Source organism: Apostichopus japonicus, chromosome 15, assembly GCF_037975245.1.
Source record: "Apostichopus japonicus isolate 1M-3 chromosome 15, ASM3797524v1, whole genome shotgun sequence".
Taxonomy (NCBI): domain Eukaryota; kingdom Metazoa; phylum Echinodermata; class Holothuroidea; order Aspidochirotida; family Stichopodidae; genus Apostichopus; species Apostichopus japonicus.
Window position 1 is genome coordinate 12,126,788 of NC_092575.1, and position 26,104 is coordinate 12,152,891.

At 35.1% G+C, this 26,104-nt stretch overlaps 1 protein-coding gene across 1 annotated transcript in view; it reads right to left on the reverse strand.

Moving 5' to 3' along the window:
- Positions 1-26,104, reverse strand: part of LOC139981026 (LIM/homeobox protein Lhx1-like) — a 61,753-nt gene that overhangs the window by 29,687 nt on the left and 5,962 nt on the right. The window contains exons 2-4 of the mRNA XM_071993133.1: positions 17,743-17,942; positions 2,618-2,908; positions 1,037-1,254 (exon numbers count right to left, since the gene is read on the reverse strand). Coding sequence (XP_071849234.1) covers positions 1,037-1,254; positions 2,618-2,908; positions 17,743-17,942 — 709 coding nt within the window. The remainder of the gene's footprint in view (positions 1-1,036; positions 1,255-2,617; positions 2,909-17,742; positions 17,943-26,104) is intronic.

Below are 26,104 nucleotides of genomic sequence, written 5' to 3' on the forward strand. Positions count from 1 at the left end.
TGTTGTTTTCCTTTTTCTATTTTGTCCGACCAAAAAAAGCGATGGACGCCTTCTTGTTAGTTTTCACAAAGAACGCTGCTTTTAAAAAGGTGTGTTCGTGCAAAACAGAAGAGTAATGAATTTCTTCTTTATTTTTACCTTGTAGAAAGAAGGAGAAAATACAGACTAATGGGCTACGGAGAGTAGTATATATATATATATATATATATATATATATATATATATATATATATATGTAAATGTTAAAGGAATGTAATGATACCAGTGTGTCTAATGGAAAAGCTATAGTCATGCGGCAACAAATTCAACTTGAGGACTTTGCTACTTTTATCCGAAATTAGTAGTATTATGATAAGTTTTGTTGATGTAAACGGGTGTTGGAGGGAGGGGGGGGGGCAACGTGTAGATGGAGAGGTATGGTAAAGCCTCTTGTTACAATGAAGTTAATGAAATGTACAGATACAAGCTTATAACTTAATTAAAACGACAAAAAAGTGTCCCTTCTCCTTTTAACCTTCTCCCTTATTCCTTACCCTCTTCCCTCTCCGCCTTGGTAACACCACCCCCCCCCCCCATCAACAAACACCTTCATAATATTAGCTTTTCAAAACAATGAAAAATATTTCAAAACGAAGTCAGTGTTAGCTACAAAAGTTCAAACATTTTGATATCTTCGACAAATAGGCCTACCCAAAGATATAGTTGTGTGTTTGCACATGCAGTGTGTCGGTTTTGTTTCGGCGATGTTTCATTTCATGTATATTGTTTCATCTACAATCGCGCATATCATTGGGGAGAAAACGAGGGAGATGAAGGTATAGAGTCTATACCTTGATCTATGAAGTCTATACTATAGACATAAGTCTTTACTATAGACATAAGTCTATAATACAGACAGAAGTCTATAGTATAGACAGACTTCTATACTATAGACATAAGTCTATACTATAAACAGAAGTCTATAGTATAGACAATGATTTGGGTAGGTATCAGAAGTTTGACTTATATAAGATATTATGATTGAGGTGATTCTTACCTGTATGACCCTCATATTTAAACCCGTCTCTTGGGCAAGTTGTTCCCGTATGTGTCGGGTAGGTTTAGGTGTGGCGGCAAAGGCTGCTTTTAATGTTTCCAGTTGTTTGGCTTTAATAGTAGTTCGGGGTCCTCTTCGCTTCGCACCAGATACCGGCGTGGATCCTGGTGGTGTTGTTCCACTCTCCGTATCTTTGCCCGGCGTTTCAGATTCCTCTCCTTGTTGAGGTCAAACAACAAAAGGAAGAAGATACATTATTTCAATGTACATGTTTTTTATCATTTAGTTTAAAAATATGTCATGTATATCAATATTTTAGTAGTCTATTGCAAATTTCGAAAACTTCGGATGACGTCGGAAACTTCGGAAAATTGTATTTATTAGTACTAAGTCTATCAGCTTATGAGATGGAAAAAAAAAATGCCATTCGAAAAAAAAACAGATAATCTTCATTTCTTTCGATTCTTGTGATTTCTATATAAATTTCAAATATATGTAATTTAACATAACGTACCGTACGTACCAAGAATATATAGTATTCAAAATATTTTGAAAAAAAAAACATTTTTTAAAATTTATTTATATATATATTTTCTGCTTCACTGAAAGATATGTTTATTTGGCTCTAAAAAAGATCGATAATTGTGATTTATTAACGATTCCATGAACATTAATTCTGAAAAAAAAGGGTTGTCGCCCATGCAGGCACATTAGTAGAAATCACATGAAAGCTGAAAAGAGCACGGAAACATGATTTGCCAATATCGAAATAAAGTATGCAATTTTTTTTAGCTTTGTCTTCATCATCTTGGCGACCCTCCAGTTGAGGTTGAGATATCCCTCTCCCATTTGAGAATTTTATTAAAATAAATTTTCGAAGTAATATATGTGTATTCAATGATTTTCATGCAGTTCCTTTTTGGACCTCCACTTTCAATGCCAAGGCAGTAAGAGACGAATGTTCCATTGCAATAGTGTTATTTTATCATATACACTATAATCTTCAAAACCAAAGCGAAACGTCGATTTCAACGTTGGGATGATATCATACTGACTTCAATATTAGCATATTTTCAGTTTTCCCCAAATCTATTATGCAGATCTTTGAATTATTGCATATTTTATTGAAATTCCAACAAATATTTATCGATATTTCTATGTCCAAATAAAGCAACAACAGTTACAAACTTACAAATAATATTAATGAGACATCGTCACCCCCCCTCCCCTTCCGATTGACGATGGAAAGTGGGAAAAGGGGGGTGGTCCCACCCACCCCTGCTCAACAATCAACATCAATAGCAGAAAACCAATTTGCATCCTCGTATACCAAAACTGTGCAGAAACTTCAAAACATTTGGTTAGGGTATGTATGATGTTATACACTGTACACTTTAGAAGTCAATGGGCTTTATGCACAATGATAACTGGGTTATGCATATTTCAATCAAGTACAAGCGAAAAAAAAACAAAAAACTTACGAACCCTTTATTCTTTATTAATATCTCACAAACCTTCTTCACACGTAAAAAACAAAAAGGGGTTAGGTGGGAGGGGGGGGGGGGGAAGGGGTGTACTTACTCTTGATTTCTTTGGTTTTGTCAACCTCATCTTGTCCATTGTCTGTGAGAGGGGTGGTTGGGCCGGTTGTGCCCTGCCCAAGACCTTGCGATGGGACCGGCGTTGTGCTCGGTGAGCCTTCATTCGAGTCCGATTCTAACATATTTTCCGGGCTTGAGTTCTCCGGAGACGGTATGCCAGGATCACTGTGTGAGTAATGGCTGTGCATGTGGTATTGGTTGTTCTCGTAGTTAGCTGAATATGAATTTGGCAAGCTGGCCTGTGTCGAGTCACAGATTTCCGCTCTGGACACTAAAACCGACAGGGAAAGCAAACAAGGGAGAAAATCCAAGCTTTAGATAAATGGTATAAAAAAAGGGGGAGAAGGTGGAATGTGGATACGCATGGTTGAGGTCGGGGTGGGGGGGTACGAAGTTGGGCCTATAAACGAAATTGGCTATTTTAGCACTTTGAAAGCATTTAATAGTCTCTCAAATATAACATACAACTGAAAATTAATAAATCAAACCATGATTAATGATTAAAATGATGTCATAAACAGATAAAAAATATTTTGATTTTGACCTTAAAAATTGTATAAAGGCACACATGTTACATCATTGATCACTGTGGGTCAGAAATCACAAATGTGAGACAAAGGTCTACTTCATGAAATAAGAATTGTAAAAATGTACATTTATGTGCTCTGGGAAAACATCCGTGCTTACGTCGTGGATGAATGTATACAGACACAAATTTAGTATTTCGAAGAGAATATATGTGAAGTTTTAAATGTTTGTTGTGGATATGAAATAATTACAGGCAACTGATATTTTCTTTGTCGGTTAAAATTAAAACTTAATCAGAAGTAAATTGAGATTCTCTGAAATTGTAACATGAACAAACAGACAATCACACAATCACACACACACACATCAAAGTACATTGAGTGCCAAAGTCACGACTATATTCTTTAAGGGTCTCAAAACTGAATAATTTAGAAAAAGTACCAAATATCCGTATTTTTGCACGACAAAATCAAACTAAAAAAAAAAGGAGTTAATTGGTTTATACATTGCATATGGTCCTTTCGAATCATGTTAAGTCAATACAAAAACAAAAAAAAAAAATGGTAAAAAGTGCCATATTCTGTGGGAACACAAAAACATTTTTTTTTCAATCCATATTCTTTGTGCAAATAAACGTCAAAATTTAGAGCAGTGTATAGAATAGCGGTAGAAAGGTACTTCAGGGCATTATTGCAGAAGATCCAATCTTTCGTTTGTTTTTGGTCTCAGGTTGTATGTATGAATGTATGTATGTATGTATTTTAGATCCTCCTGCAAGCATGGAACTCGCAAAGAAGCCTCATTGGCTTATCAAAGCCGCAAGCTGACCGAAGTCAGTCTCTTACATTCATATTTAACGTCCATGATTATGAATTGTCAACAACTCTGTAACTGGACAACATACATTAATCTTGGAGTGACTCGAACCGGGGACCTTATGATTGGAAGGTACCGGCGTTAACCACTGAGATAACACTCCTAAGAGGTTCTCTCTGGTTTTGTTTCATTACTTCATTATGATACACCACAAACTTCAGTTGGTCCTATGTCCAGCAAGTATACTTTCATATGGACTATGAATGTCTTCATTTAGTTGACAATCTTTGTTTTCTCAACAAACCAAACCAACATACTGTATAATCTAGCCATGCAGTACACTATATACACTACTGTAGTAACTACATTACCATTTACACTGCATATTTCAGATTACCACAAGTGCAGTGTAATATGGTTCTGTAGTTATTACAGGTTAGTTGGTCTCTGTAATTATTGGCACTGTTAAGTGGTATAAATAGTTTTCCCTGTACAGCAGTGAATAGCTAGGGAGGGCATTTCCTTACGATATTTAGGGTTCTTTGGGTGAGGGGTAAACCATTGCATTACTAACATGCACTATAATTTATGGACATGTACTTGTATAAAGTATAAGAAAAAATACAAAGGAGAGACGCCCCTGGGGCACTGCATTTTTCAATACAGGTCACGCTGTTACCGAGAAAATAAAAGAGGATAACGTGACATAAGTTTAATTGGTATAATTATTATATATATATATATATATATATATAATAATATTTATATATATATATAGTATATAATTATATATATATATAATTATATATATATATATATATTAATATATATAAATATATATGTATAAATATATATATATATATAGGCCTATATATATATATTTACATACACATATACATATGGAGAATCTTTTGCGCTGTAGTGATATATTAATAACAGGCGCACCGTCGTTCTTAAAAGTTCAGTTTATCCATCTGGTGTGAGTGTGTTTACACAATGAAATTAAAACTGTCAGTCCCGTTGCGAATTATTAGGGTAACCGTTCGAATATGACTTTTTAATGACATTCTCTGTATATCGCGTTCCTCTCTTGTTCCGCAAGGCCGGTTTTTACGCTGCTGCCTCAGCCTGCTAATGGCATGTGAGGGTTATCCGATATATATCTACAGAAGTTACAAACTCATTCTATTTATCTCAAGGAAATTTTTTTCCGTCTTCTCGAGTTCTCCTATGAAGACTCCGTATCTTTTATTTACATATCACATTTATCAATTATGCACAAGTTAGCCATGCGTAGCGCTGATATTGCGCAGAGCCACGCATAGGTGAGTAGCGATGCAGCCACGCAGTTAAACAAAACCAGCCAAAGCGAATCCCCAAAGGTACCATAATTGTTAAAACTTCAAAACATTTTACGAACTATATATTGCTGCTTTTCTGCAGGTTTTACAGATGTGATTTAGATCCCAAGCTCGATTTCTTGAGAAAAGATGAGATAAACAAGAATCGTATGTCATTGAGGGTTGCCACTATACATGGAACGGAAAGTAGGAAATAGGGTTAAACAATTTTTTGGTAATTATTGGGGGAGGGGTGGGAGATGGGGGAGGAGTAGGGTGGGGGGGGGCATTGGCAATAAACAACGGTTTCCATGCATGTGTATAAGCTACACTATAAGTTACATTGAAGCTTTCGGCACATGAAAACTATTAAAGGATAGCGTTAGGACTTTCTCTACGTTATTAAACCTTTGAACTTGTATATACCGTATTAAATTTTAAAAACTTCATATCATACATAATTATGTCCAGACTTTCTCGATTACATTACGCCTATAACATTTTTCTTTTCCTGAGATAATAGCAACCTTAGTCGTGTATTAATCATAGATTTTTAAATATATTGAGAGAGTTAGCCTGTTATATCCCCTCCTCCCACCACCCCCTCTCCCTCCAAAAAAAAACAAAAACAAAACAACTTGCAAACCCGGGGAAATATATCGCCATATAGCCCATTTTGCGTGTTTTAAAATTGGAATTTTGAAATCATTTCTAATGTTGCGATTAATCAATCTAAAACATCATGCAACATGTTTATTCACCGATAGTCAATTAAGTAAATTTATCGCCTACAAAGTTGTATCAATCTATATATAGAAAAGATTGTTATTCGCTCAAGTTTTATTAAGAATTATTATAAAATCTGCACTTCCTGAAGGAAGAACTTTCCACCTCCCTCCCACCCACCCACCCCTCCCTCTCCCCCTCCTCCTTCTTTGTCTATCTTCTCATGCATAAATGTCTATATCGATCTATATATACGGAATTGCTAAAAGCAAGAAAAAAGAGAGAGAGAGCAACCACTAGCTAATTCTTCGCGTTAGTCCTTGTGATACAGAGAGAAACAAGACAAATTATCAATGGAATATGTAAATCAAAGATTTTGTGGAACAGACAGATGATCGGTGGGGGGGGGGGGGGGAGGTAGTCTCTTATACTTAACTCTCCTTACCGCCCTCGAATCTGCCAAAAAATTGGAACAAGGTAAATATACGGATAAATATTTCATATCCAAAGAAAAAAAAACTACCTTTCATGAAAATGTGAACGTCAGTGAACGGAACGACTCGCCGCCAACTAGAACGAAGGCATGTCATTTATGCTTTAACCGAACGAAGAGCTCTCACGTCCCTGCTTGCCCAATGGAAAGAAAAAAAACATTCACAACCTTTACAGATCTTTCCTTGCCCCCCTAGTTTTCAGAAGGTGGCTTGAGCACGAAAGGCTAACTGTATCTATTAGGATCAATGTTTACCATAGAGGTTCAAATAAGGTAAGATTTTAAATCAGTAAATATGGATGAAAGTAAGAAAGTTTAGGAAGAAGAATAAGCAGAAAAGGGGGGAAATGTTCTTAAGGGCGATTGAGAGTATAAGATAATGAACTTGCGTGGTTTCTGATGTTCTAATGCTTGAGAAAAGAAACAAACGTGTGTCCATCAGGGACGGTAATCATCTATTTGGACAATGTTACGGAAAAGTATTGGAAAAAGCTTTACAGATTAAAGAAATCGATAAAAAAATAAAAAAAACAGGTAACGTTAGGTGATATGATAAATGAAGTACCGTTTACACTCGAATAATTACTCGAGATTATTATATTTCTGGGTTATTAAAGAGTTATATTATGTTGTAAGTTATAAATGATTCATCTTGTAGCCTATGCAGATGAATTTAATGTATACTTATAGTACATCGTTGTCATGCGGACGGCAATTCCCGGTATAAAATATCCTTCTGTCATGGTCCATGTTTACCACGAAGGACACACGATTTAGGTGACTGGATCGTGTTTGATCAAAATATACTTCTATTTAACTGACCAAAAAAACAAACTATATATCTATAGATGTTGAGAGGACTTTTCATTTCTACGCTGAAGACACATTTCACATAGTAATAATAAAATCAGGCAATTTGTGTATGTGTACATTGTCAAACAGAACATTACCTGTATACACTTCTGTTTGTTATATTAAGTGTGAAGCTGGAATTTTCTTTCCCATTATTCCCATTAGAAAATCCATTCTCCTCCCCTCACCTTCTCCTCCTTCCCCACCAATAAAAAAATAAATGAGAAAAGTAATAAAAAAAAATCTTAGTTGTATATATATATTTATATTTATATATATCTTCACATGGTTCATATGGAAGTAGTGTCTAGTCTATCCAACGGTCGTTTTCTTAATATATTTCGATGACGTCACTCTGTAGAAACGTTCGTAAATCAAACTGAGGTCAGCTTTGGGCAACAGTATCGTGATCAGAATGAGGAACACTACCCCGATTGGTGGCAGCTACCGTGTAACCTCCTCTCACTATATATGTTTGGAAGTTAGCTATAGATATACAGCGCATTATTCAAGTTGGTATACAAGACACGAGTTAGTTCGTCATGGGTCGTCTCTCGTTATGGATAAAGAATCTTTCTTTCTAACAGTCTCTAGGGGTACATTATAACTAAAATTGATCGTGGGTGCAACCTTAAAAGCCAACATCTTACACTGCTGAACATTATTTTAAACCACGCAGGATTTTTTTTTTGTAAGAAACGTGCGTTCGAACGGTTCTCGAACTTAGCAACATAAAAATTTAAAGCAAAAAAAAAAGAAAAAAAAAGAAGAAAAAAAAGCAAGACAGAAACCATGGAGTATGTTCATATGACAACCGAAATGTCACACGAGACCCCCAAAAACATTAAAAGGGAAAGATTTAGGATACATTAATGTGGTGGAAGATTTCAAACTGCCAAATTTCTGCAACCGATGAAACGATGAAAATCACGGCAAAGGGAACATATCGTGTCTTTCTCTTCGTAAACTGAAAATCGTTTTTTTTTTCTTCGACATTGTCTAGTCGTCTGCATATGCCTCGTCATAATTTTTAACACTATCTTTTTACTCTCTTTTTTCTTCTCTCCCCATGGTTTAAACTGTATTCCAAGATTCCGCATATACCTGGTGAGTCATTTACCCGTCACGCATGCTTAGGTTATGTTGACCTACAGGGTATATTAACCCACAAGATGGACGTGTTTTTTTTTCCTTTTCTTTTCCTCCAAGTCTTCTGAAATGGACATGTATGAATGTACAGCGGAAAAAACGTAACCAAAGGCGTTCAGCTACCGACATAAGAGCTCGACCAGCTGCCGAAGGTGATCAGCGAATATTCTATGTGACGGGAAACCGTCAGACCCACTGCATCCCGCGGGCAAATGGAGTTGCACATGCTTAAAGGCAAAGGGCAAACTACGGGGTGAACAAATTCCGGGCCTCGCGATAGGGTACAAATTGATGTGTTGGTTTTGCTACCGCACGAAACATCAGTTGACAACTACTGTGCCGCAGCTGAGAACTGTGCCAAGTGCTAATTTTGGTCGTCTGCGAGTCGTGTTTTAAAGATGCAAAAAGGTTGTTAACGTGCATATGATGGGCCGGAGAGATGATAATTGAATATGTGTATCATCTCAGAGGCAAGCCTGGGTACGACGAACTGGGACAAAATGTTGAAGGTGGCCCGGGAGAAGGGGTCTAAGGGAATCGGGTTGTTCCCCTACCCTTTGAAAAAATAGTTTTAATCTGTGTAGAGTACAGATATTAGATAATCAAGAGTATAGGCCTATATGTATGTATTTTAGATCCTCCTGCAAGCAGGAACTCGCGAAGAAGCCATCATTAGCTTATCAAAGCCGCAAGCTGACCGAAGTCAGTCTTTTAAATTCATATTTTAACGTCCATGATTATGAATTGTCAACAACTCTTTAACTGGACGACATACATTAATCTTGGAGTGACTCGAACTCGGGACTTAATGATTAAAAGGCACCGGCGTTAACCACTGAGCTAACACTTCCTATATAGGTCAACGCAGGATTAACACGAACTTATATGCCGTAGGAAACATCACGCTTGTACATTACTACACGTAGATGGTAGGATAAGCCTAACCTACATTTACTTGATAGGAGTTCTTGTTTCGATCTCTGTGATCGTCTGTGCGAGGTACATTCGTGTACATCCTGGCTTTTGAATGACGTGTAATTAAAGTATGACGGGCAGGAAGGTAGATTTTTTTCAACATTTCTAAATCTGTTGTGAATAAAAATGTCGTATTTTAAAAGTTTCAGGGACTTCTTGTTAAATTTAAAACAGTTTCGGGGACACTAGTTAATCGGGTACGAAACATTGGAATCTGGGACTGTGCCCGAAAATCGGGGACGTCTGGGCACCATACTATAAGAACCAAGAACCGAGCCATATGTCCACCCAAATATATATGTATCTGACGAGTTGAATACTTACGACCTCATTAACATTTCAACGTCTTTTTTTCACAATATAACTTAGGCATACCAGTAATTAAGCAGAACGAACTATTTGTCCAACAAAGTACTCTCGTTATCATAAAAACTGGGCGCTCACGGTCATACCCATTCACCAGCCCTATTTCCTTACGTATCTACTTCGTTCTGCTTTCCAAAACATTGCACAAAAGTCCTGTCATAGCGAATGACCACTCAAGATGTTTACAAGGATGTAAAATTCGTTTTGAGGGTCGCCATGGGAATTGTGGCTTGTTGCAAAGACTTTGGCCTTATCCTTAACGGGACAAAGGGAAATAGGTCTCGTACGTGATTGATTAAACCACTCGGGTCTTAAGCCAATAGTATACACAAGTCGCCACTGAATTATGAAAAAAAAAACAGCATTCCAAAAGTTTGTTGACAACTGCCCACAGCTGGTTATAGGACAGTGGAATGGGGGGGGGGGGGGGTGTTGTTCCATGGTCAATGACGGGCAATGTATTTAAGGCCAATGGACGAGTGCCATGGTTGGCCATGTTGATGTACATGTCACATGACCAGCTATTTTGTTTCGTATCATAGATGTTACATTGTCACAAACCTATAAAGACACCATTATGGCTAATCTAGGCTAGGCTAGACAAAATGACTGTTCCATATCGTATATGCAACAATATGCAAATATTGAATATAAAATATTGCATGCAATTGTGGTTGACATATTTTTTCTAATAGGCCTATAGTTAATACAATGATGTCTGCTGTCCAGCCATATAGCTTATAGTCACAAAAGCTGACTTAGAAATCGTTGAAAAAAACTTCTTCCACAATGACGGGTTATAGCAGTGTGCGGTTTGCATAGAGGTTACCAGCGCCACCGGTGTGTGTCACTACTACCTTTATGAAATTCGAGATAGAAATATTTTAAGCCACACAAAAGGCTCTGTACATCAAAGAGTGATCACAAAGCGAAAGAAAAGGAAATAACGTAAGTTGTTGATGTTTTATTCAAAATCAGGCAAGCAAAACGTTTACTTGCCGACGAGGGACATTAAAGGGGCAAATCGCCGGGTTTGTTTGTAGCAGTGAAGGGGTCAGTAACAGGAACCTTTGACAGGGAAAATAGTAAAGCTACTGACGGGGAAAAGTATGGCCAAATATGTAGACAAGTTAAAAAGTTACAAACAAACAAAAAAGAAAAAAAAGAAGGAATTTTGTGTTGACTATACTACCATTGTTTTCTTTGTTATATACTTGTGGACAGAAGCAAGTTCAACAAGGGTTGCTTGAGGTCGTTCCCATGTAGCATTCCCACCAAAATAAGAGACTACAATTTTCTTGTTGTTGTTTTTGTTTTGCTCTAATTTTCATTTGTGTACTACTACAGAATATATAGCTAGGTTATATGTATAGGCTATGCCTATATATACACTCGTTATTATATCGGGTGACTGTACGAAGGGCCAAATAAAACACGGGGAACAAAAGTTGCGCAATGTTGCTAGTTCACGACTGGGTTGGAACATCAGATGACCCCCTTTAAACTGAAAGAGTACCGCGTCAGTCAAAAATGAAGATGTTTTTCGACTTTGAAAAGACGTAAATGAATCGGGGGACCGGAAAACTAATCTTCATTACAATAGACCTTACTCTGAATCAGGGCTGGTCTTAAAAAAGGAAAAGAAAAGAATAGGAAAGAAAAGTCGCATCTGACTCGGGTATGGACGAATATAAAAAAAAAATATATAAAAAAAAAAGTAGCACGAAGTGATTGTCACAGGGGACTAAAATTATTTTGAAAAGTTCATTAGCAATATGACACCAGAAAACGGAAGACGTGTATCTAAAGTCACTTAGCATTCCAGCAGAAAAAGACAGACAGAAAAAAAAAGGAGTTAAAACTTGTGAATGAACGCCGCCTGTTGTGAATGATTTCGCCTAGAATTGGCCAGACTATATACATTGTGAACAGACATTCGTTACAATCGCTAGATTCCGTTCCATAAACGTAAACACTTCCCACAGAGTTGGTTTATGCTTTATTCAGGTGTACTTTAAGCAGGGGGTAGGAGCCGGGGGGGGGGCATCGGGGCCACGTGCCCCCACTTTTTTTTCCAAAATACCAAATGTGCCCTACTGGTAAATAAAATGTGCCCCTTAGATGAAGAACTGTCATTTGGATATCTTAAAGCCTTTGTTGAATTTTAATATTTAATTTTAATAATTTATTTTTAGTCTGTACATGCCATTTTTAAAATGGCATCCCATATCTTTTTGTAGCACGTTAACAATAAACAATCTCAATAAATAGTATCGATAACATACTAACACATCCCATATGGCCAGACTATATATATATATATATATATATATATATATATATATATATATATATATATATATATATATACCCCCTTAAGCAGAACCACATCACCATTTTGTGTACAGCTATGGTGTTGAAAGGAAAACCAAAAGCCAATGTACTTTTCATTCAGCAACTGAGACAGCTGTGGGGTTATTGATACTTTTTGGAAGTATTTCAAAGAATGGAAACTCTGGATATACCGGCTATAATCCCTCTAAGATAAAATTCCACCGTTTTGACGTCCAAGAAGGAGGGGATTATGGGAGAATTGCACTTCGATCAAAGTTCACAGGATCTGTACTATCCCAATGACTTGAACATGGTGGATGGATGGTGTTGCTTTCGTCCTAAATAAAAATACATTTAAAAAAAAGCACCGTATAATGATTTTCTGATGTCCTAGCCGAAGAAGGGGGTCAAAACGTGCAGGCGTTTGAGAGAAATTACATTACAATTGCCACATATACCTCAACTCAAAGCTACTGGTGTTGATGGAAGATAAATCGATACGTTGAAGTCTGGAGTATACGGACGCCACTTTCTGACGTCATTTTATGAGAGTGAAACAGGCACTCCTCTTTTTACTTGGAGGGAAAGGGGGGGGGGGGGGGGTGTATTTCCGAAAGTCATCGCGTGTGACTTTAAAACGAAAGGAAAAGGGCTTTGTTTACTAGTACGCCATGCTGCTTGTCCTCGTTGGTCAAAACATGAAGTACAGTCTTATAGGTTTTTTCTTGTAAACAAGCCGAGGGGTATGAAGTTGAGTTTGTTTCTTAGACCAAGCTATAGGTACCGGTTTCTGATCGCGTGCTTTGTTTTCATACAGTAAGGCAGTCTTACTTTAAGTAGGGTTTGGATTATTCACAGTTGTTTGTTGTCAAAGTCGTTATAATGTATCATATATAACGTGCACAAATTTCAAATCAGCGTTAAAGACGTTTCATTTCAAACAAATCTGTGGTTAAGTGTATTCAATTGTATTTTCGTATTTTTGTATATGTTTTGTTAAACGCATTGAACCCTGGGATTTTGGGCTATATAAACAACCGGTGTAACAATAATAATAATATAACGTGCACAAACAGTATCGTCTGTTTTACTGAAGAACCGTCGTTAGTCAGAAACCTGAAACTTTATTGGCGTATTAACCCACCTGTCTCATCTATACATATGCACTCTGATCTACCTAGCTTACTAAAATGGCCACTGACATTACACTACCCATTGACCCAATTGCTATAGCTTTCAAAAATGGTCGTAACCGTTGCACCACTCATGAACCCATACCTCTAAGTGGAACTAAACAACGTATTAATATCGTGTCATATGTTTCAATGGATTTAAATGAAATCAATTCCATCAAATTCTTACCCTCTCTTGCTAGTGCAAAAAAAGTTATCAATTAACTCGTATATAGGTGAAAGCATTTACCATTTGTTCAACAAATTCTTACTCATAAATTTAGTCAGATAACAAAAGTATAATCCTAACTGTATCTACTGTATATACCACGATGATATCATCACAAAACTATATACAATTATTTAATATTAGTTTAATGAAACTGTAATAAAGCTGACTGCGAAATAACAATAACCAAATTGGAAATAAATGTTGGTTAGAACGGAATGCCAAACAATTACGTCATGATTACAACTCTTATGCTCGACCAGCTGAGCTACTATCCATCCCTATATAGTTGGTGAGGATCTTCCCCATGTAGAGCTATCAATCCCCACAGTTGGCGAGGATCATCCCCATGTAGAAATATCCATCCCTATAGTTGGTGAGGATCATTCCCATGTAGAGCGATCCATCCCTATAGTTGGTGACCATAATCCCCATGTAGAGATATCCATCCCTATATAGTTGGTGAGGATCATCCCCATGTAGAGCTATCAATCCCTACAGTTGGCGAGGATCATCCCCATGTAGAAATATCCATCCCTATAGTTGGTGAGGATCATTCCCATGTAGAGCTATCCATCCCTATAGTTGGTGACTGCAATCCCCATGTAGAGCTATCCATCCCTATAGTTGGTAGGATCATCCCCATGTACAGCTATCCATCCCTTTAGTTGGTGCCCATAATCCCCATGTACAGCTATCAATCCCTATAGTTGGTGAGGATCATCCCCATATAGAGCTAACTATCCCTATAGTTGGTGACCATAATCCCCATGTAGAGCTATGCATCCCTATAGTTGGTGAGGATCATCCCCATGTCTATCGTATCCAACCCTATATAGTTGGTGACGATCATCCCCATGTATCAAATTTTCTCTCTTGAGGATGTCGGTCAGAAGCAACATTACCACCACAATTTTACCTTTGCAATTCTCTGCAACTGTTTAAATTGATCAAGGTTTATCTCAGTCTTTTGCTGGCGTTATGTCTTTTCTTTCATATGTAAAATGTGCGTCGTAAAGCGTACGGTTACACGTGGCCACGCTGTATTTCTTTAAACCAACACGCTCAAACTCTGTGACCAACAAATTACACGCTATGCAATTCGAAATCCCACGCACGAAATTCGCCTATAACATTACTGTGATGAATAAGATAAAGCGATATATATATATATATATATACATATATATATATGGAGTATAATATCTAGCTACGATAAGAGGAAAAATATACACTTAATGTCAAAACTAATTAGATATATAGACCCGCAGATATATTCGTTACATATTTCACTGTTCTTTGACACGATATCTCACAAGCGTAACATGTCTCACAGACTTTGAGGCAACATCAAAAAGGAAACACTTCGCGCGGATGTAACCCTGAATACAAACCATAACGGATAGTTATTCATTTTATTTATGTAGCTTTAATAGCAAATAATTCTAAATTAATATACAGTAATTGAAACTTTTAATTTTACTTTTTAGCTCACAGAATAAACGGAATTAAATTCAAGCACCAGGCTATGTATATTTTCACGATCACGAAGTTACACATGTCGTGTTGCCTGTTCCTTTAAGTTGGTTTCAACCCGCTTGTTTTTTTCCTTCTCTCGCTTTCTAAAATTAAAATTTGCCTCTTCCCCTATTTGGCTTATGTTATTTGTGGTGAAGTTAAGGACCTCTGAAGACAAGAGCTTCACCCCCCTCGAGACCTGTACAAGTACCTTCCTAAATTTGATCAAAAGTATTATACAGGAAGTAATAGAATGAGTATATATATAAAAATAAAAAAAATATATAAAACCCGCTCCTTTTCTCTTTGGAAAGAAATGTTACATATATTAGTCTTATACTATACAACAATGCACAGAGGATATTTTACGAGACAACGCTGCCAAAGTTGACAAGAATATACCAATAAAATGTTGAAAGCCCGACGTCGGTCTCCGCCATTTTGGATTTTGATCATCGCCGATTGATTTACGTGATAGTCATAAATATGAATGGCATTTATTAATTTTATAGCACGAAAACAACGTTTGAAGAACAATACGAGTAATTCAGTGTGTCTATAAGATATAGTGACTTTAACCTATGGTGTCGTTTCAAAATTATTGCCTTCATCTTTTTTTTTCTCTTTTCTTTTTTTTTTTGGAAGTGAAGTGTCATAAAAATATATTCGCACCGGTGGCTTTTCTGTGAGAATTTATGTTGAGAAGGGATTTTGCTAACTTTTTATTTTTGAGAGAAAAGGAAAGGATTTCGTTTTAAGCTTGTAAATGTTTGCTTTCAAAACGAGACCGTAAAAAAAAAATTGGACAAGGTAAGAAATGTGAAGGTTTTGTTTGTATCCATATAAACAGTGGAAGTTAACTGGGTAAGAAAAAAATCCATCAGGTAAGATAAAAAAAATCTATCAGGGAGGTATCGTAACAATAATGGTATATCCATCTATACGTTAGGCCATATGCATCAAAATTAAAATCACAGAGTACTTATATACTCCTATAAAATATAGTTTGGTCTTGGCGATATAGAGTGTGCGTTTAAGACCAGCGAACTTAATATAGATATCACGACCCAATCTTAAAAGTGATTGGGTCACCTCGGGACATTTACATGGACAACGATTTTGGCCACCAAAGGACGCCAAAAACGAATTTGGTTTATGATCTTTTGGAAACTATTTTAAATATTGTTAGCAATGTAAACAACCAGGCGTTTCACTTATTAAAAGACATAAAATGAAAGTTTTCTCGATGTAGAGCATGTGTTATATAAATAAATAAATCAAGTTAGTGGCTGGATCTGTTCAATTGGATACTCGCGAGATCCAACTTTGTAACACTTTTAGAACTATAGATGGAAACATGAGAGAAATCAAAGTAATTCTTGATGGTTTTTTTCATAAAAGTTTCAATATTTCAGTAAGAGTAGAATATTGAAACGTAATGGCGTCACTTCATTTCAATGAAGGAAAATTAACGACGTTATCCTCTTGTGAAAGCTTTCACGAAACAAACGAATACCTTGTCAATGATAATTAGAACTAAGAATAAAAATTAAATCTTAAACAGCTGCCCTGGTAGACCTTTTTCTAATCTAAGAGATCTAACTTTGAAGAGGGAAAAAATACATTTAATTGCCGCTAATTTTCAGTTTCAAATTTGATACCAGGGGTTTGTTTCAGGCCTTATCAAATAGGAGTCTGGGAGTTGGTATCCTACCCCAGAATTTTACTTTTGGTGTGTCAGAGTCCAAGAAATAGGAAAACTTGAAGTGCTAGTAAAGTTTCTACAAAATTTCCGGTTTTCAAGATATCCACCTTTTAAATATGCCAAAAGTCAGGAATGCTCGTGACGTCAGCTCCTCATTGGGTAGACCTAAAAGTTCATGATAATCAGTCGTTTAATAAAGTCTAATAAGTCAGGCAAAACATGTTCTTTTTAGCTTCATATTAATAAACAACAGAGTACCCTTTAGGATGACACTCAGCGCCATTTGTAAAACATCATCAACATGTGATGTCATTTGAGGCCATAACAACTCTTTTAAGTTTTCCCTTTTCAATCTTGTGTTACTTCTGAGGAACTGACCGAAGTGTCTGTGACGTATTAGACTTAATAGTCCAGTCACTTCTACTGATGGACCTCAGCTGTTTTAAGGGTCATTTTTCAAAACTTGAAAAAGTGTGGAATAGCATCATAACCCGGACTGGTGTGCAGTGTCTTTTAACGGTCTGCAACATATCAAAGTTAATTTAATTTTTGGCCTAATTTCATCGTTTAAGATATCAATTGGATTATTGGCACATTTTTTATAGTACCTTTTACAATGTGGAAAACAGTGAACAGATAGGATGGAATGTGTCTTTAAAGGAGGCATAAAACCCAACCATCTTTCATGAACAACTTTCCCAAACAGCCAAAAAAGTCCAACGACTTGATCAAGTACAAAACATTTCTACATAGATAATGGCTTGGTTTTGTGTCGCCCGTAATAAATACAAATTGTTAAAAAATATCATATAAAAAGGAGTATATCCATGTCGTAAAACAAAATGAGAAATTAAATAAAAATAAAAAGAATGAATGAATGAATGAAGGAAAGTGGAACTCACTGTGACATTTGCCGATATAATCGTCTTTACAAATAAATTGATTCTCGTCCACAATATAAAGTTCTTCTCCTGTTGAGAGTTGTTTCCTGCAAACCATACAGGTAAAACAATTTAAATGGAATACTTTATTCCTCGCTCTCCTGACAAGATCACTCGGCAGAATACCTTGAGAACAACCCGCACATTTCGTTCCATATCGTCTGCAAAGAGAACAAAAGAAATATATCATTATTTAGAAAAACACAAACAAACAATCGATTGATTGAATAATTGATACATTCACTATATCAACATTTGTTTTAAGCTTGATCAGGAAAACTTTGCTTGGTTTAGTCAAAGTCCTTTTCTGATCGGATAATACTTTCGAAGAAAAGTTATCAAAAAAGGGGACTTTTACTTGGATATTAAACGTATGACTAGTGATTTTGGGAGAGGGGGCGGGGGGGGGGGATGGGGGGCTAAAAATTCTTCACGCGGGGTAAGTGGGTGAATTATATACTTACATACTAATTTGTGGGTTAGAAATATAATTGTCCAAATTGGGACTGAGAAAACTATAGAAAAAAATAGAAAAACTATAATAACTTACTGATTTTTGTATTCAAAATAGGCTGAAGATGGTCAATAATATGTGTACCCATTGATTTAGATCAAATAATGGTCAGCATATTATCCTTGATTTATACAAAGTGAATGTGTCTTATGTGAAGTTATTTTTAGCAATCTCTAGCAATTCTCTAGCAATTCCTCTAATTCATTTAGTGGTCAACCAGATATCGTTTTTTTTTAATTGTTTCATTCTATGGCAAGAATTGAATTACGACCAAAAAGTAAAAAACAACAAATCTTAGGTCACAAACAAAATGGCAAAATCATGGATAGGTCGCAATATGTTTAAGTTTTGACTAAAATATCGGATATTTTATTATTATCATTATTATTTTGTTTTTTGCATTTAGCATTCGAACGAGAAAACACATTGAAATTGTAACGTGCGAACACATTATGGCAAGTTATACTGACATATACTACTGCATATACATCCATTCATTGCCTTAAAGTCTTCACCGTTAAGGAATAGACGCACCGATTCTCACTATGGGGTATCATATTTTAATACACTTCGACAAACTAAATTCCAATTGCTTTCAAAGGCTTCGCATTCTGTCTTATATCTACAATCACTAGCTCAGTCCTCGAACGTATTCCGGTTAATTTGAACGAATCTCTAAAGATTTGGGAGAAATGTAGTCGTATCGTTTAAAAAGAGTACAGCAATGCAAGTCCGTTATAATTGAAGTAAATAAGAGAAGACGTATTAGGCTGTGAGTATAGGCTACGCATAATATGATTTATCATAGGCTATGGAGAAGGTGTTAGTGCAAGTATCGAATAACCCTCTTCTCTTAAATTGTGGGAGTAAAAGTATAGTCAGCAGTTTGGTTTGGATTTACAAAGGGATCTGACAGGATGACGCATCGCTGCTACGAGTCTAATGAATTATTCCAAATCAAACTAAGGAAATGTAGGAGTAAGAAATGAGAAGGAAAGAAAGAACAGATGAAAAGGAAGATGAAAAACAAAAAGAAGAAGAAGAAGCGTATGATAAGCAATGCGATAAGTGCGCAAATTGAGTGAAACCAAATTAAAGCATATTGGCAAATGTCAGTGTAAATTATTTGGCGTTCCTTGATGAGGCTTTATATTTCTAAGACTATATTGGGGGATATTATGTCAACAAATAACATGGGAACAGGTTGCAATATATATGTATATGTATGTATATATATATATATATATATATATATATATATATATATATATATATATATATATATATATATATATATATATATATATCAACTCTAATTTTTATCAATATATCAAGATATATCTAGATATATATATATATATATATATATATATATATATATATATATATATATATATAGATATAGATATATAGATAGATAGATATATTACATATTATTATTATTAATTAAACAAGAAGCGTGATTGCAAATGCAACATAAAAGGCTGTAAGGTTGTAAAGGGCACTTGAACTAGTATCCATACAGTTCGTTCATTATAGTGAAAGTTAAAAAGCCAATGAGTGAAAAAAGTCACTCTTTTGTCCACGAGTGTCCACGATGACCAGTATTTTTTCCACTATAAATTCCACAATTCTCTTAGAGTGAAATCCCAGATATTTAGCGAATTTATCCTGTATAGTTATACTAAAGCTCTCGCTTGAGACTCGCTATGAGTGGATTCTCACAAAATTCAGACTTGAGAGTGTATACTATGTATAGATGATTTCCAACTATATACCGGTACGTTTATGAGTACAACTATATCTGTATGAGGTCCCAGTACGGGTACTATGCTAGATTACAAGTACACGTATATATAGGGACTCACTCACAATAACTCTGCAGATCAATTCACCAAAGAAAAAAGAAACATTTCAAGCAAATTTCAAGACAATCTGCAGCTTTAACTTTTAAATCGAATTCGAAGCTGGTGGGTGGCAAACCAGCTCCATTAAATTCAATCTAGTCTATGTGGGCCAAAATGTCAGACAGATTTAAAATGTTGTAAGAAGATATTAGAAATGAAAATATTTATCGTGATGTACAGTGGCAAACCGAGTTAACTTTATTATATATATGAATGTGATGAACTCGTTAGATAACTGACCTATAGTTTTTTTTTCCAACATTTTTCAAGAAGAAAATGTGGTTATCAAATATGAAACTAAAAAGTGGGAAACCTTTTCGTTGCTCTATAAAATCACCTACAAGTCACAGTTTTGATTTATCTTTATAGAGAGACTGTTACTATTGGTCTAGTTAAGTCACGTGGTAATGAGGGTCAATCATTTGTAACCAATAAGAAGACCCATACATCGAGTTAATTCGATTGCTTGCGTGAGCTCGACCAAGCACAAAACGCCATTTTTTCAAGTTCGTTATTTTCTCTTAAAAATGTGGAAGTTATCAGAGCCTTTGACTTTGTTGTTGCTTTTGCAGTATATGTCACTTTAGTTTGTTTGTTTGTTTTTGTGACATAATTGTTTATGTTTACGAAAAGGATGATATTATAGATGTTTTGAAGGAAAACAAATGTATGATTGATTCGTTGGAGCGGAGGGAACAACCGTCCGTATGGTCAATTATTAAAGTCTTTATCAATCAATTAAATGAAAATTGAAAAAATGTGTGAACGTGTTTACTATATAGCAACCTTTTGCACTTGGTCGGCAAGAAATTGTTACCAACTCTAATATTTCATCCAATTACTATTTTTTTAAGTTATCAAGTATCAATGATTCCAATTTATAAAATATCAATCGATCTCAAGACACTTTTGCATACTAATTTTTATTAGGGCCCTTTTTATAATATTTTGTAAAAACTATTCATTTTATTATTATGTTTTTTTGGGGGGGGGGGCGTGGGTGGGCGGGGGAGCGTATGGATTGAATGCATGTAAAGTCAAACTACTGACATGCAATCGTTTTAAAATCTGAAAATAAAGACAGTTTAAAAATATAAATTTATACACTAAATAGCTGCTTTAAAAATGCCGATGTTTACTCGAGACGGCGGATATCACGGAGTATTTGTTATGTGTATATTAGAACTCCATGGCGGTCGTGAAACTGTGATATGATGTAAGTTTGTTTACATGTAACGCCTGTTTTGTAAGTTACGATTTACTCTTTTTATAGCCCCATTTTATGACACTTTGATGTCAACAGCCCTACACATCATATTTCACGAATAACGAACTATATCGCAGGGATGGAAATAGGGTAACAGGGCACGCTGACTAGCCAAAAAAATACTATGGTGCTACAAGTATAGGCTACGATAGTATTCAACCAGGGTTTTGAGGTTTGGTCGTATAAAATTGTATATATATATATATATATATATATATATATATATATATATATATATATATATATATATATATATATATATATATATATATATATATAAATATATATATATACATACATACGGTAAGGGAAAATAAAATAATTTTCCAAAAAATGTCTCTGCTATTGTTGTTTTAATTTTTTTGGTTTTGTTATATCTTTCGTATCATTTGGAAACGTTAAAAGTTGTCATAAAGAATGAATAGTCCCGCCAACGTATTGCACAGTCGAACAGGAACTACCGATATACTGTGACTTAAGCCCTATCGATAAATAATAGCCTATGAGAAGATCATTTGGAGACAATTCTTGGAAATAGTATGTTTGAATCTCAACTTATAGTACAAATGGTTCAATTTTCGAAACAGATTGCTCAAAAAGACACACATTGAGCAAAAGGGCTTTTTATTTTTGTTGGTGTTTTTGGTGCTTATCTGTAATGGTTAATTGCAACACATGATATTCAACAAAAAAATGCCAACCCTTTCATCGCATTTGTGTTTTTGTGTCAACTTCCAAATCCGACACACAAATTCTTTCAAACAGTCATTGCAGTATAAATTTCGCTTTTTGAAACATTACATCACAATTCTAGCAATACAATCAATCTTAATCAAACTATAAACTAAATATATTGAATCAGTTACTTGTGACTCTCTCAAACTTCATATTGTACCTGAAACTGCCGATGTTTGTTTTCTTAATTTCTACAATAATTTTTAATTAATTAGGGAGATGTTATAACCTGACCACAGCAGATCCTTGTTCCTCCTAACAATCGAGTTGACTCACTGAAATATACCCCGGACTCTGCACGAGTCAGCGGTGACTTGAGATACCGTTTATTTCAGTTTATTTTATTTTGTCGTTTTGAGAGAATTGCCACGAAGTGCGACAAGATCATTACCACAGGGTGATCCCTCGCACTTCAGAACTTGAAAATTAGGTGGACCAATCAGGGCCCTTACAACTCCCCGGAACAAGTGATATGTCTTGACAAATATTGGCGTATATCTCTATTTACGAAGGCCTATAGGCCCACCTGTATAGAAAAATACACTCGAACAACACTAATTAAAGAAGAAGAAATACATATGAGTCTAAACGCAACCTGAACTTTTTAACTGAACTATACTATGATATATATATATATATATATATATATATATATATATATATAAAGAGTGTGAGTGGAGTACACACTGTACATGTTAAGTGAAGGGAAGTTATACCAAGCGAGAAAGTCGAATGAATATAACAAGATGACGCTGCATATTTTTCGGTTATGCTATTTTAGGAAATAACTCACAATTCCTGCGCTATGGAGACAAACAATGGGAACGAAAATAGATGTAAACAAACAACTCCCAGACAATGGCGAGTTGTGTAACTGTCTGTACTTTCAAATATCATCACTTCTTTGAACAATAGAAAACACAATATGTCGTCGATATGGAGTGGTGGAGAATATCTTCTTTGAGAGCTCTACAACAATAATATCTACTATATATTTGTTCTATTTTGTTTGCGTGTGTGTGATTTAAATACTGACACTGTTTTGCACCGTTTGTCTTTTGTATCAGATATGTAGGTATTTTTGTTGTCTTCTCACAGTATTCTTGAAATGTTCACAGACCGCTATATGAACCTACAAAATTAAAACACTCCATTCTATAACCGATCGAAAGACATGCACAACCACTCCCTCCCTCCCCCATCTCTCTCTCTCTCTCTCTCTCTCTCTATATATATGACGTCAAATTATATAGAAAATTTAGTAGTGCAGCAGCTTTTCGAGATTGGATTATCAAATCAAAAAAATCTATACTATAGCACTTGTAACGTGGTGGTAATGTCTGGAATTTTCAATATGAAATTGATAATGAATAAGTTAAGAGTAACTAATACCAAAATAAATAATACATTTCAGGTGTGTGGGAAGGAGGGGGGGGGGGGTCTTGGGGTATTGTTCATGATGAAGTGTAATCTTGTTTTCTTTTCTTTTTAATTAATTAAAACATTTTTTTTTAATTTACCAGATCCTTGGTAAAAACAAACAAAACCAGAAAAAACAAGTTATATGAATGTACTGAGTGATTTGTGACATTGCTATCCCACGTGATCCAGTTTAACCAATTCACAAATAATTGATCCACATGCATAACTAGACCTTATGGGCTTAAATATATATTGCCTGAGGACAAAAAGGGGAGGTTATTGATATCTGCAGACCCACGACATTGCGAGTATATATGGGATAAAGAATAACATCTATGCTAATTTTCATAATATAGGCATATACTTAAGGAAAGAAATGAAAAAGAAGCAAAGTACAATAGGGAAAGAGAGAAATTGGCCGGTTACTCAATCGTCCCCCTGGGCCTGGGGCCCTGCTTTTTTTGGGTTATTGCGAGCTTTAATGACACCAACAGACCCAAATAAATTTCAGAAACACTCAGCTGTCACGTTTTATTTTGTTGTAGGTCCACTCTCAATTTTTTTAATATATTCCAATGGTTGAATTATTCGATACATTCAAAACTTGATAAACAGGCAATATTCCAAAAAGTGATGAGAGATTCGACTCACGTGTTATGCAATTGATCTACACGGAGCTATAGCATATACGTTTTAAACCTATGACGTCACGTAACGTCAACATGACGTCATCACGTGAATGGCGATATTTAAGGGATTTTCTGTTGACACGTTTCAGGCTGTAATAAAGTTCAAGCAGTATCCATTATGACGTCATTATGTAACCTATTGAATCTGAGAGAAACTTGTTCATATTTCTTTGTAAAAAAAAGGTTAAGGAAAGTACTTGTTTTCTTGCAAAAATTAACAAGAGGTATTATGTAAAGCAGGAGTAGGAAAATCAGTTGAATTAAACAGAAAAAATAGCTTTATTTTAATCCTGTATTAAATGATATATTTCTATTTATATCAGTCAGAAATTACGGAAGCATAAAATCCATCTTGTAAATGAATGTTGCCTTATTATCTGCCCCATCATTTTACTTGTGAAGTCTATAAGGGCTTAATGGAAGTTACTCTCTATACATATATTGAAATGGAAAGACAAATACGTTACATTTTGGTACAATGATTCGATTTTAACTACAGTCCTTTTGGAACAGTTTCATCCGATTTTAGCAAGCTACAAACGTTTCTATGTATATATATATTTTTTTCTATATCCTGCAGATGAATTATTTAAATTTCAGTGGAAAAATTTTGGTTCTGCAAAAATTCCAATGAAAATGTTGTCATTATTATTTTGGTCCATATTATTACTGCCCCTTCTCCCCGTCCTCTTTCCACCCTAATTAAGAACTATTTTCAGAAAAATAAAAACAAAGGAACAGACCCATTGGTAACCCAGTCTTAAAGGGAATAACAATTTTAACAATACCTACAAAAGCTATAACAAACAAAGGGAAAAAATTACTTGACAGAAGAAGAAAAGTTACGCAATACACACACCATGTTATAACTGTTAATGTCTACAGCCATTATTATTAATGAACTGAATAATTAACAAATACTGGTTCAAATCACTATTAAATCTCCTCTATATAGATACATGTTTCAAGTATTCAATGCCAATGCCATCCATCCATTCACCCATCAATCAATTGTACAATTTTCACATCATAAACACTTTTTTTTTCTAAATACTTCGCTCTCATCCTGTTTCCTGTTTTATTCTACTTTAGACGTCAAGAGTTATTGATGTGTAAATAAGCGTTTTACATATTTTTGAGTAATTTTGAAGAAAAGGTAATTCTGGGTATAACAATAGACACCACCTATATTACCTTTTGTTTTGAGGTAACATCCAATGATATATAAAATAGAAATATGGCTTGTAAGTTACCTAGAAGTAAGTTAATTTAATTATGATTTAGGCCTACTTCAAAAGAAAAGAATGACCCTACACCAAACAGTTGTTTACAAAATGTCGCTTGGATGAATTGACAAAAAACAATGAACTAATGAGATGGGGGAAACCAAACCAACGAAACCTTCGAATTGTGCCTATACTATGTACGGAAAGCTTGTACTAATACTATCAGCTGTAACATACAGTAGCTATACAAGTTGTCACTCTATCTGCATGCTTTAAATTTCACTTTTTATGCATGTGTTTATTTCCATATAGAATCAAAACTAAAGGGATAGATTGTTATTTAAGTTACAGAGATATCCTACGTATTATGTTTACGGTTTTTCTGAAATAACAATAAAGAGGACAATTTTTCTTTAAAAATATGGACAGAACAAAACAGAAACAGAACTAATACTAGAAGGTTATATAGAAAGTTCATTATTATACCGTTATGTCAGCTTGATGGCTAATTGTTTCTTCATGTATGTATGTATGTATGTATATATGTTATGTTATGTTATGTT